This window comes from Pagrus pagrus (genome assembly GCF_965226575.1).
Source record: "Pagrus pagrus genome assembly, chromosome: 12".
Classification (NCBI taxonomy): domain Eukaryota; kingdom Metazoa; phylum Chordata; class Actinopteri; order Spariformes; family Sparidae; genus Pagrus; species Pagrus pagrus.
The window spans coordinates 7564450-7578294 of NC_140196.1; the positions used below are offsets into that span (position 1 = coordinate 7564450).

Sequence of the window (13845 nt, forward strand, 5' to 3'; positions counted from 1 at the left end):
TGCTAAACTAAACTCAGCTAACTGGCCTCAGAACGCCAGTAAGAGCAATTCCTGAAATGTTAAAAACAATCCTTTGAGGAACATATCGATCCAATTCTGTCACTTCCGATGCACATTCAGTGTCTGTAAAGCAGCCCCATGTGAACCAGACATCAAGGATGCATTGTTGCTTTGCAACTTTAATTGCAGCTGAGAGAAACAAACATCACCGGATAAAAATGGGCGACGAATTTAATGAAAAACAAACAGGAAGTGTCTTGAGAAGATGGTGGGCCACCAAAAGCCTCCAGCAGCTTTATGCTCCTTTACTCTACTGGAGGTTCAAAATCTCACATAGGTGATCTGGTGACTGTGACAGCTATATTATTTACATCATCTTTATTTTATGTCCTGTGCGGAAGCATCTGCATTTGTTATGATTGTTCACTTGTATCCCTTCAAATGCTGATGTAGGATGTCTGAAACATCTCATGCAATAGCAACTAATGAGCTCCCGCCCTCCGATGGGACATAAACCCAGTCATCATTTTGCATCTTTCAAGGTCACAGGTCAGTTGACTGTTAGCAGAGCTGTGTACGTAACCCTGTGGTCTTCATGGCTCCTGTGTCCTGACCTGTGGCCAGATGGGCTCGAGGGTGCAGGCCATACTGGGGTCAACACAGACATGCTGTAGATGCCACGCTAATGAACAGTCGGCGTGCAAAGACTGGATGGAAAACATGCATATCAGACGTCAAAACAAACAAAATGCTTAAGCAGCAGCAGAGACTGACCAACGTAAAGTGCCATTGTGCTGTTCCCTTTGCTGTTATCTCACAAATACACACACATACACACACACACACACACACAGCTAAGAGCAACTGTCAGTTCTCGGTTCAAACTGAGCGTGTGCAGCGAGGACAGAGAGCTTTGATCTGATTCCACTTTCGTCCCATCCTGAGTGGACTTCCATTAATATTCCTCCTCCAGTTACATAAGCCTGCCATACAGTATATTACGCCATTATGCTGCCCCAAGGGAGATGGGCAGATATACAGCGCCGTTGAAAGCGGCAGCGATGCTTTCTCCGAGTCCTCGGTACATCTCATGCAGAAAGGTTTCCACTGACAAGTATAGCTGGTGATCCCCCTCCATCCTACCTTCACTGGTCCTCAGCAACATGGCTACGTGGGGTGTGGGCTAAAGGAAGTTGTAGTTTCTCACAGGTCTTTCTTTCGTAGTTTGGCCAGACTTATGTATCTGTTAAGATAAAGTTTGACTCATATACTGTATTGTATTATAGCAGTGACGGACACAGGATGTTTGAGGGGTAGGGGCGAGAAAAATGAAAAAAAGGCACCAGATGGGCACCTTATCATGTTTTATCTACCATAGGGGAATCCAAGAGGGAACCTTAGCTACGTTTTGTTTCGAACATGGGTCCTGAGACAACCCAACTAGACAACAACACAACTAGATCTTCTTTAAATATAGTCCTTATTAAGTCCTATAAGTGTTTTTTGGCCCGCGGGGGAATTTTTACCTGCAAAACCGCAAGTGGCCACTCGCAACATGGAGGCAAGGCTGAGCGATACAGCCGTATCCAGGTCTAAGAAATACATTCACGCTTCTGCAAGTTGTAGTTTTCCACTGTTGAGATGTTTACCACAAGCAGTTTGAGTATTTATTTTACTTTTTACCTTTGTTCCATCTTCCAAATAAGTTTGCATTATCTGGAGGTTTGTTTAAAACTTGCATGGTTGTCAGCTTGCTTGTATTTCTTGTCCCATCAGACTACTTTTTATTAACGTTTCAGCGTTTCCAAAACTCAGAAATGAGCTTTGTTAATACGATGTTTTATATCAACAAACAAACAATCAAACAAACAAAAAAAGCTTTGAGTGCAGCTGCAGTAACTAGGCAGTTCAACTGGGTGCAAGCAGACAGCATTGTGAGTCTGTGTCGTGATCCAGTTGGAGCACAAACATACAATGTGGCTGATAAAACCCAGAGATGTTTGGTTAAAGCACGCAGTCCACCTTTTGACTTGCATGAGCCCTCACATAACACCCACACACCAAAGCACTCAGGGCCAATCAATGCAGACAGAGAGGGCAGGGTGATGGTGGTGAGAAGAGTGACTGAGAGAGTAGAGGAGAGACGGATACAAAGGCGGAGAGAGAGAAAGGCATTGAGCATGCAGTAGATTAGTGTTGTTGCTGCCCTTGGGCAACAGAGCATGGAGGACAATTAGCAGCAGGAGAGAAAATTCTGGCTCTGCTATCTCAGACACACACACAAATACACAGCACTATATTAAATCGTGGCCTCAGACACCTGGATGACTCAGGTAATCAGCTGAAGAAACAAAAAAATGCACAGAAGACGAAAAAAGGTTTGCGTTCAAGGGGAAAATGATGACTACACATCTCCTGCATGAGGCCTGTGCCCTGCGCTGTGGTTACATAACTTAAAGTCCAGTCAAGTTAAATCTCACCGTCGGGGTCTCTGCCATCGCACATCAGTCAGGCCGACGAAGGGAAGCGAAAAACAAATTTATCAACTGCTGAATTTCAATACATTCATACACTGACAGAGCAGGAATGGTGAGTCTAACTGAGAAGAAAGTGGGGATGTTTGGGGAAAAAGGAGAGCAGAGAAACTAGCTCTCCAATATCCATCAACTGTTTTTCAGTCCCAGCGCTGCAGTGTGTGGCTGGTCTGCCTCTATTGTCAATATCAAACCCACTGCCACTTACATAAGCTCCCTCCTGTCATTCACCCAGCCAGGCCAAACAGGGGCCAGGATGCCTTTTTTTTTTTTTCTCTCTCCTTCTGTTAAGGTAGCCAGGACATTGGACCCAATCGTCACCATGAGAACCAGATAATAACCAGTGGGGTTTACACAGAGACAATGCGAGGGTCTGGAGGGGGGAAGATACGGAGTGTGTGAGATTGTAGTGAGACATTTCATTATGTGCAAGAGTGTGTGTGTGTGTGTGTGTGTGTGAAGAATATACAATTGAAACAGTCAATCGCATCAAAGAGAAAATCTGCCAGCCACTGTTCTTATTTCAGCTGACATATTCAATGGTTGATGGCTAGACATAAAAACAGCTGATCTCTGATTGAACTCAAGGCCTCATGGCTGAATTTAAGGTGCTTGCTCATGCTGTTATCATTATAACGTGCATGTGTGTTGTATGAGAACAGAAAGCTTTACAAGCACAGCAGTAGTGGAGTCAAAAGTCAATCTCATGACAGCTGTGCAAACTCCATCTGCTCAGGAAGAAGCTCCAGGAGAGTTTCTGAGCATGTAAAACTTTATGTGTTTGTGTCAACATCACAGGTTAAAGTCAAACAAACTGCCGGGTCACACCAGCAGAAAACCATGGAACGAACGAGGAGCCATCTGAAAAATCACACACCTTTTTTTTTCTCGCCCCCCAAGTCTTAAAAATAGGCGGTAATTAGATCTCAGTGGGGAATTAAAAATAAATGATTTCTACTTTATCAATGTGGTCCCCCCCCTACAGCCACCAGCCTTCCTGCCTGTCTGCACGCCCGGCTCTCTCTCTCTCTCACTTTCTGGTCTATATTTAAGCAGCAGAGAGCACAGGACCAGAGACTCGTCTCATGTTTCCTCAACAAATAACGCGCAGGGCGCACTATGACTTGTATGTGCATGTGTATGTGCCCACACGCAGCAGCAGTGAGTTTGACAGGCGTGTCAAACACACTGCATATCTCCATTAGCAGCTTTTGTCTGGAATCTCAAGCAGACGTGGGACAGATAGAGACAACCCCAACAGGAGGAGAGACTCTGACTGACATATTAATAGACTTTAACACTGACTTTACATGCAGGCCGCTGCTGCTGTTATGTTCTCTGTCTAGACATGCCAGTTTGTCTTGCAAATTGTGCAGCACAGGCAGGGCTGGTACTGCACTACTGTTGAATCTCTCTCATATACACGGCATGCAGACGGCAGAGTTAAAGACACTGGGATGTAAAATTGATTTATAAGAGTTTGTATTATGACGTGCACTAGAACAGAAGCTGACAGTAGCTGCATCGGAAGATTATGACAGTCAGAAGAAGAATGATGATGAGCCGTAGTTAACATTACTACAAATCACTGCCTCAATCACAATTAAACTGAGTGTATTCAAACAATACAATCACATAAAAATATAGGAGCTGTATAAAACAGTATGATGGCAGGCAATGCTGCTGCAAAGAACCAGTCAGACTGTCTTTGTGGTGCCATACCACAAAGACAGACCCCAAATTTTGATTGTGTAGGTACCTGATGCGCTCGGCCTGCCAGATCAGCTCAGGGTCCCGCACTTACAGGCGGCGTCTTCAAGACCTGAGAAAGTTCTTGCGAGAGTGATCATTTTAACCCAAACAGAGATCTTTCTCCAACCCGAAACATAAGAAGATCTTAAACAAAGTGTTGTCACATTACAAAACATAATTAGTTAGTACAATGTGCACAATGAAGAAAGAAGGTGTTATTGTTTCAAATTCTTTATTCAAATCTAAATGTACTGCTGAAATCTGAAACCAATATTTATTAGAACAAATACCAACTTCAATATTTACATCGATTTATACAGACATACAGACCAGATATATATTTCTTCTCCTTCATCTCCTCTTCTAAACTGATGCTTGCACAAAAAACTGGAATATGGATGGTAAAACATGGAAAATGAGCGCTGAATAAAAATGGTTAAGTTAATATCAGCTCCTAAGAGTTTGTTTGTATTTGTTGCTCATAGAGAACAAAGTAAAATTCGCCTCTGCAATGATGGAGAGCTCCTGAGATTATTATCACAGAACAGATATATAAATGTAAAATTCCTATAGATAATCCAGTAATTTCACAAGTCAATGTTAGACAGGAAGTCCTCGTCAGCCTCAGCGTGTAATGTGATGACCTTGGCAGGTGGGGATTTGGCATCCTCTAGTAGCTTTTTCTCCAGCGCTGCATCCTCTGGGCTCAGCTCCTCTCCTTTGGTCATTACATACACAAAATATTCAAAACCTCCTTCATAACTGAACTTCTTAATCGACCAGTTATACTCGGTGCGAGCGTAGAGGCGTTTCCTGAGGAAGGGGCTGTGGAAGGTGATGGAGATGAATCGTCCTCCGGGCTTCAAGCAGCGACTAATCTGGGAAAAAAGAGAAGACGAAGAGTATTAGAAGACATTGCCACCAGTATAAACAAACCAAAAACCCAGTACCTAGTGCACGCTATCGTCACCATGATCATTTCTACGCTTCATAACTGAATATGAAAAGCTGACAATGCATCAGCAGGGAAAGTTTTAGGATTAGGGCGACAACCTGTGTCATAGTCCTTCTACACATCGGTCAAATACCAAATTCCCCTCAAAAAGGCATCTCTCCAGTCAGACACATTGCACTGCATCGCTGTAAGCAAACGTTATGCAGCGAGCGGGCTGCTCAGCCATGCAGGCCGATAACACAGCGTGACAGCAGGAAAACTGTGAAGGTCCCTCCGTATGAATAATTGTTGTTCTGGGTCCGTCAACACTCCAGTGTGTTGATCCTTCGTGTGAGATACACGTGTGCATCGCGACACAGAAAGCTTCAGAGGGCTGCAGAGCACACACATGCACACACACACACAGAATATGAAAACTGACACAAGCACAAGCATGCAGAGACGCATTTAGCTAGACTCGGGCAGGGAGTTTCTCCAGAGACAGAAGTGTGTATGTGGGAGTGAAGAGAGCACTGAGCAGTGGGCAACTAACTTTCTGTATTTCTTACATCAACATGTAAACTGGGACGACATGTTGTCCCAACACATCGCTACAGGACGAGTACAGTCAGACAACAGGTTTAATGGCAACAAGTCAGCATGAAGCTGCGAATACACAACAACTAGAGTGACGTGACGTGGACAGGCGGGACAAAAAAACAAAATTTCAACCTGATTTTGACTTCAACACCTGCAACCAGTGACTCAACTTTCACCTTTGAGTGACTTTATATTCAAAATGATTTAATAAAAGTGTGCAACAAATAAAAACTTTGGGTCCATCAGCAGCCAATCACAGCAGACAGAGAAACGGTCACCTCGTATCATCACAGTTGCATAAAATGACGATGCTTTGGTGACAAAAACTTGTACGTCAACACACAATACTGCAACGACTTTCAACTTTTAAGGCTTCCCAAAGAAAATGCTAAAAATGCTCTCTGACCAACTATGACTTGGCTAATTCATATGACTCTCTAGACACTGGTGTCCTACCTCATCCTGCCCCGCAAACATCCCGAGTCCACCACTGTCAGTTTCTAATGTGAGCTATGTGTCGTTGGTGGCTTACATAAATGTTTCTACTGTTAAGGAGCAGATAATCGAAGTTTTGACCTTGGACGTGATTTCCGACTTGTTGGCCTTATATTGGGACTTGACTTCCAAGAAAGACTTGAGACTTACTTACCTGCAAACTGAGGACTGTGTCTGACTTTTGATAATCTCGTGCTTTTATGGATCATTGAAAAACATTTTAAATGTTAAAAGATTGAGAACAGCTTGAAAAAAAAAACCATATATCTGAGCTCTGCAAATAGTCAACCTTGCCTTAGGATTCTTTTGTTTAATTGAAAATGAACACCACATGGACATCTACTGTTTCAAGGGACCGGTTAACTAATTATGAACATGTGACAACTCTTCATTTATGAGCTAATATATGATTCAAGCCTCTCACTGTAAAGTGCAGTGACAAGCTACTGCCTGGTCTCTGTGGATGGCTCCATGCCGGGGCTTTGAAGAGCTCACGTGCGACTGTCATGAAAGATGCGAAGGTAATGTAATGCAGCCAGGACGGAGTAGTAGTAGCGGCCTGTACGACACGCTGTGGAGGAGCGCAGTGGCTCCCCCCTACGCTGTCTCGGGGTCTTTGGAGAGAAGAGTCGCTCTGAGATGAGCACGTGTATCCTGCTCTTCTCACATGATTTCATCTCCACCAGCAAGCAGCCCGAACATGAATTATTCACTCTCTACTGTGACACGGAAGAAAAGCGAGGGGAAGGTTGGAGGGGGCTGGATATGGGAGAAAATGAGTAATATAATGCACTAAAGTGGAAGAGAAAAGGGGGCCTGCTGATCTGGATTAGGTCATGCCTGACAAAAACATACAGAAGCAGAGAGAGGAAAGAATGTAAGGTTGAAGTGTGGACAAAATATTTTTTCAAAACTGAACTGAAGTGTTCCTGAACCAGATAATATATACTCTACATACAGAATCAACAAACTCAGTTTTTAACTTGCTGTTGGGTGAAAGCTCACATTAAGTGGAACAAATGTACGTCTTCAGGGCATAATATAGCTCGATCGTTAATTTGTGATGAGTGCGATTTAATTTAACTTCCTAATCTGCAATTTTAAAAGGAAAACTCCACATCGAAAACCGTGAACAAGCAATTTTCCAAAAATGTTGAAGATTTTGTGTCCAGTCCAGGATGTCTTGAGCTGAGCTTAAAGGATATTATATATTATAGTCATTATCTGAAAAGGAAAAAATAAATAAATAAAAAAAACAAAAAAAAAAAAAACACTGAAAAGAACATAAAATGGCTCCACACAGCTTGTCCGGTGTGATCTTGTAAATCTCCAGAAGCCCTGAGATACCAGATTGATTTAGCAAAAAAAAGTTATTTACACCCTCAATGCGCGGCCAAGCTCGTGTTCCCAGACTTCTGCTGAAAAAAAGGTGTAAATAACGTCTTTTAAAATCAATTTGGGATCTCAGGGATTCTGGAGATTAAGCCAAACGAGATGTATGGAGCCATATTATGTCCCCATTTACTTCAGCTGTTTAGGAGAACACTCCAACTCTGTTTTGCTGCTCCAAAAATATATATCCAGAATATAAGCTAACTGCTCATTGAACCTCACTTCTCTCTTGATATTCTCATCTGACCCTGGGTGACTAAGGGTTTGGCAGCAAACAAACATAATCTCTCTCAAAACAACAAATTTTATCTTTAGGCTAAAATAATCAATCACTATCCATTAGGAAGCCTAAAAACATAAAACCAAACTGACAGATTCCCAGCCAATTTCTTACACTGATTTAACTCCTCTTCTGGTTTAATCTAAACCAGAAACGTGGGGTGTTTATGTGCTGGATATTTGTTCTATATTCACCAACCAGTCACTAACGCCGTCTGCCTGCCATCTGGCACTGTTCAGGTAGAGTGCGATGTGCTTAAAGGAGCTTTGTTGCTAAAACAGCTGGGATTAAATATGCGGGTAATGCAAGGCTAAAACCCTGATAGGTGTTATTTGTTTTGCAATTGTGGTGCTTTGATTGACCCTTTATTACTAAGTGCTTCTTTTTGGGTCAATGTCAGTGTAACATTTATATCAGGTTTGAAGCTAACAGTGAGCATATTTTCGCCTTTTACCTTAAATATTACATTACGACAGTTCCCTCAGATGGCCGGGTCATAAAAAGGACAGTAAACCAGAGAGGGATTTAACAAAGTGCATCATCCTGACTTCACCCCTTCAGCCATTATTCATGACACTGAGATGTATGGGTGCACCCTCTGCACCTGTGCAGTGTAACTCCAGAGCCTTATGTCACTCTTGATCGGAGGACTGACGTCACTGCAACCCGAGATGACACTGAACTATAGCAAACAGCTCAGCTATAACCGCGACCTGCTTGACAGCTGGGCTGGTAGCTGGAGGGCTGCTTTAAACAGCAAATTCTTGTATGTTTCCCACCATTAATGCCCCTTCCCACTTTATGCGTTTGCAGGAAACGTTACCAACCGAGATTCTCACACTCGGCACGGCCATGCACGTTTGCATTCACAGGGAATCCTTTACGAGAACGAGAGAATGATGCATCGAGCGTGGTGAGTCATGTTTATACACATTCCTTATGTATCGGCACCACTCACTACGATAACGGCTCCGGCACTATGTAAATCATCCCCCCCCCCCCACACACACACATCAGAGTGGTGGTATTATTATGATATGAAGCATCGACAGTGGCGGATGAGATGTTCATCTGCTCTGAATGCAGCAGATAAACAAGTGTGTGACTTACAGAAAAAGATAAGAGCACATTTTTCAGGACGTGTAGATGAGATGTATAAATGTCTGGGGTCAACAGGTGAATGAGGGCTCACTGGCTCTTACACCCAAACACTGGAGTAAGGAAACAGCATCCCCAAAAACACTGAGTCAGTTTTCCCCCCCGTCCACTCTCAGTCAGACACCTGTAAGCTGATCCTAAGTGGGCCACAGGGCTTCTCCAAGAAGACAGAGGAAACCACTCTGTTAGTGCCCGTCTTCACACACTCACACTCTACTGATTCGATTCCTCAACACCCACACTCGCTCTCACACACGGACACACACACACACACAGCATCATGGCCTCTCCTGAATTATTCAGCGTGGTGGCGGAAGCTCGTGTCTAAGTGACCTGACCTGTCTTGAGCGCACTGCAACAAAGAGGTAACGTGAGATCCGGAGTCGAGGTCCCACCTGAGGAATTCCAGGTAATCCCACGGCCATTTTGAGATGTGTTGGGACGTTACTATTTTATGTGATAGTATGATAGTATTGATTGTTTTACTTTTTCACACAGCAGCTGGGGCGTATCTTAAGTGAACATTGCTGCAACAAACACCAAAATTTTAGCCACGGTAGCAGAACGGCTAGGAATGGCAATGTCAGCCGGTTCACAGCTTTATCCAGACTGAGATATCTCAACAAATATCCAATGGAGAGTCATGAAATGTTGTACATACATTCACGGTCCCCAGAGGATGCCTCCTAATGATTCTGGTGAGTCCTTGACCTCGTCTCTAGCTAAACAAAAAGTTAGCCAGCTGACCGGTGGAAGTCTCCAGTGCGCACCATCTATAGGGCCACACAACGCGGAAGATCTGGTTAATATTTGTATCTGGGAAGCCAAGCTTTTTTTTTTGGCTTCATTGGCCACTGAGCATTCATAGAAATGAACAGAGTCCAGATATCAGATCCAGATTTTCATTGTTGGATCCTCGTCAGACTAAATGAATAAATAAAGTCGTGTTTTGTCCTGTGTTGTTGGGAGTTGCTCCACTCAGGAAAATGATTAACGATCTGTTTGTCTTTGCGACAGTGACACCAACAATTGCATCACTTGGGAACGCTTCGGGGTGAAAGTTGTCCATTTTCCCCACTTTCAGTTTCACTTGTTGCCAAACCAAACTGATGATGCAACATCATAACAAGCTGCAGCTGCAGTTTCTGAGTTTAAATGCAGCTCAACAATCAGAACATTGCGATCACCCCATTAAGAATGAGTTCGGTAGACATGACAGTCTTTGTGTTGGGAGAAATAAATGATTCGAAATTAAATTTGAAATATTAACTTTGTATATGTCAGTCCGAGTCACCGCCTGACCTTTTCTGCATTAGTCGGAGAGAAGATAAGCTGTCGATCCAAGGAGAATGACATTTCATCTCCTCGGCAGCCTCTCTTTCTCCAGGTGTATGTCCTCAGTTTCTCCTATTCACGGCTTTGTCTTCCTGTCCTTACGGGATTGCAATAATACTCATCCTCTGTTATCTCCATTCTCTCCTCTCTGAGCTTTGGTTGGCCTTAAGATACTGTACATGAGATAACGGTGGTCAGATGAGGACCGGGTGGCAGGCGGTCACATCTCACTCTGCGGATCCACTCTGGAGGACCTTCAGGTTACATAATCTGGGTTCATCTGAGATTCAAAAAGTATTTTGTGGCTCCTGAGGGAGAAAAAGGCACACACGGTCATCTTTTCTATTCTTCCTGCATCAGTGCATCTATTAGATCATCTATGATAGCTGTTCACATGTTCTCTACATCAGTTAAGGGTTGAAATGTTGTCAAAAAAACATTTCTATGTTTTCATATCATTGGTACTTCTTTCTACTTTTCTCTGATCGTTTTGTGATGGGCAAAAATACCTTGAACGTGAATTTAAACACATTAAAAGGAACTCTTAATGACACAGATTCTTGAGAGAGGAGATGAAGTAGTTCATTCATGGCGTTGGGGACGGTAGCAAGTACAAAAATTAAACTCAATGTCCAATTAACAGTTTTTTTCTTGAGCTTTAAAACACACCTGACAGCCTCCATCTCAAGCTTAACTCTCCCTCTGCTCTCTTTGCTGTTCAACCCCATGAGATGAGGTTAAAGGGTAACTCCCCATGACTAACTAATGGGGACAACAATTTTTGAAACTCGTCAGCTACAAGTGATCACCCTTTTACAAGACACTGCACCATCAACATGATTTTGAAGCTTGCTTTAAGGTTAAAAAGTGTGGCGATTAGGCACCATCAAAGTACATACATTTAAAGTACTGACCAGCTCAGATTGCTAAATGTCCAGCAACATTATGGAGATGATGGCTGATATTGATGTTAATAAAGTGGGACGGCAGCTACGACTGGTCAGGCTCGGATCTGTAGTCCGCTACGCTTTCTCAGAAATCAGTTACTGTTTGTTCTGAAGCAACAATGGAGGCTTTTTCGTATGGGGGATGATTAGTGAGAGCAGAGGTGGATCCTCCGTGTACCTTTATGTGTGCGTGCACCCACCTCGCTGTGGGTGATGCAGTGCTGATCAGCGGGTAGAGACAACAACAGAGTGCTATCTCTGGTCAGCAGACTTGTTTCGAACCACTGCCTACTGTCTCCTTCAGAGATACTGTACACACACACATGCACAGAACAAAGCACACATGCACACACTCAACATGCACGAGCAAACGCACAGTTGAACTGGGGCAGAGAGAAACAGGGAGGAGGTGTGCTTTTTATTTAGGTCATATTTCAGATCATTATTTATACATTTTCTCCCATCTCCTCGGTGGTTGTTTACTGGTCTCATGTAGCTCCGCAGCCCCCGCCCGCCCCATCCCCTCCCTGAAGGAATGGTTGTTGAAATCAACTGCCTCTCTTCCTTTTCCATTTCACCTCACTCGTAGCCTGCAGCCAGGCATGTGGATGGCAAAAACGTGTAAACGTCTTGAGGAGAAAAAAAAAAAAAAAAGGAATGAAGCGGGAGTGGGTGAGAGGAACATGGAGGAACGTAGGGGTGGTGAGAGAAAAAAGATGGGAGGGAGGGGTGAGAGAATGAGGTCTCATCGCCGGTCTCCTAACAAAGCAGATCTGCTCTACCCTCCAGGGGTGCAACAGCCTGCTTGGTTTCCTCCATCCCTCCATCCCTGTTTTAACGCTCCTTTTTTCTCTTCTTCATTCTCCAAGCTTCTGCCTTCAAGAGCCAAATGTGCGAACGCTATAAGGCACCATCTGCCCTGAAGGAGCTTCATTTTGTGCAAGTATAAATTCGCCTGAGCGAGTGGGCTGTTGCTGCCCAGGCAAAGAGTCTCGTCCGGAAGGAAACATGCTTTGATTTTTAAAATTGACACAAAACATTGAAACACCCTCAGTTTTTTCCAAGTCTGTTTGCTCTAATCTACAGACCCATATTCCCACCGGAAGTCTTACAGTACTTGGCACAGTGATGGATAACAGGGAAAACGTGCAAGTGTTGGATTCCCCCGCCCCACCCTTCAACTCCCTGACTCCTCCATTCTGCCCACCCACCTTTCCTCCCCTCACCCAGCTCACACCCCATGTCCTCCGCCCACCCACTGCACGGATAAATTATACATCAGAGACCCCCTTCTCCTGTTCTCTCGACATCCATCCACCCATGCCTTTCTACGACAAAAAAAAAAAAAATGGCTCGTTAGCGCTCAAGTGAACATATAGAAAAGATGGAAATCTCTCGGCTGATATAAATCTGAGCGCAGGTTGTGTGGGCTTGCGGGGGCTCGTGCTGCCGTAGGAAGGCAACAACATCCTGCCTTTCAAGTAGGCGCATCCCTCCCTCACACCCCGCGTTGTCATGGAGACAAAAGTTTTAGCGCTGGTCACGGTAACGTATGTAGGTCAGAACGGGACACCTCTCGAAAACAAAAACACCAGGCAGCGGCGGAGCTCGTGCCTTCGTTAGGCGGGGAGGATGCCAGAAAGTTCAGATAACGAGCAGCGCCGATGTGAGAAAACAGCTCAGAACGACACAAAACCACTGAATGTTTACAGTGGAGATAAACATCATCGTTTCACTGGGAATTTGAGGCTTTTTCTGTCTGTTTGTGTGTCAGAAAAGTCTTTCTCAGCAGCCTAATTAGTGGGTTGACTTGAGGTGAATGAAGACAAAAGGAATTACTATTTTTTAAACAATAAATGTAGCTCAACTGGGTCACTGCTCATGTGTTTACGAAGCGCTTCTGAAAGCTTCGTCCGGTCATTTCCCTTGAAACGAGGGAAACTCTTGTCTTCAGGGAGATTTTCAGCAGCGTGCCCCTGCTGTGCGATGCGATGTTAGTGTGTGTATTGTGTGGCCTGCGCGAGTGCGTCGGACCGCCGTCTAACCGATCGGCATCTTCGCATTCAGCTGCCACATTCTCCCCTCTGGCAATCCGGCATGCCGGAGCTAAAATTAAAAAACCTCCCTTTCTTCCCTTTCCATCAAAAATAACCGTCTCTGGCTTTTATCGCTCCTTTCTTCTTTATCTCTCCCACTCCCTCCTCACCCTTTCTGCCTTCCCTTTCCATCAGGGACCAGAGAGAGGTTTGTTTTAATTACTGAACTACTTTTCACACCGGCGCCGAAAGACAGAGACACACTTCAGACACCCACACTCGCCCACTGTCACGCTCCCAGCATCCTTGCACTGGCTTTCATGCCTTTACAAGCACAAGCACGGCGTGTTTGTGTGAGCATTAGCTCGCGTTTAATTTTTTT

At 44.2% G+C, this 13845-nt stretch overlaps 1 protein-coding gene across 2 annotated transcripts in view; it reads right to left on the minus strand.

Moving 5' to 3' along the window:
* Positions 1 to 4507: 4507 nt before the first annotated feature.
* ece2a (endothelin converting enzyme 2a) overlaps positions 4508 to 13845 on the minus strand; it is a 72064-nt gene continuing 62726 nt past the window's right edge. For both annotated transcript variants that reach the window (XM_084368774.1, XM_084368775.1), the window contains exon 4: positions 4508 to 5164. In XM_084368774.1, coding sequence (XP_084224900.1) covers positions 4874 to 5164 — 291 coding nt within the window. In that variant the 3' untranslated portion in view covers positions 4508 to 4873. The remainder of the gene's footprint in view (positions 5165 to 13845) is intronic.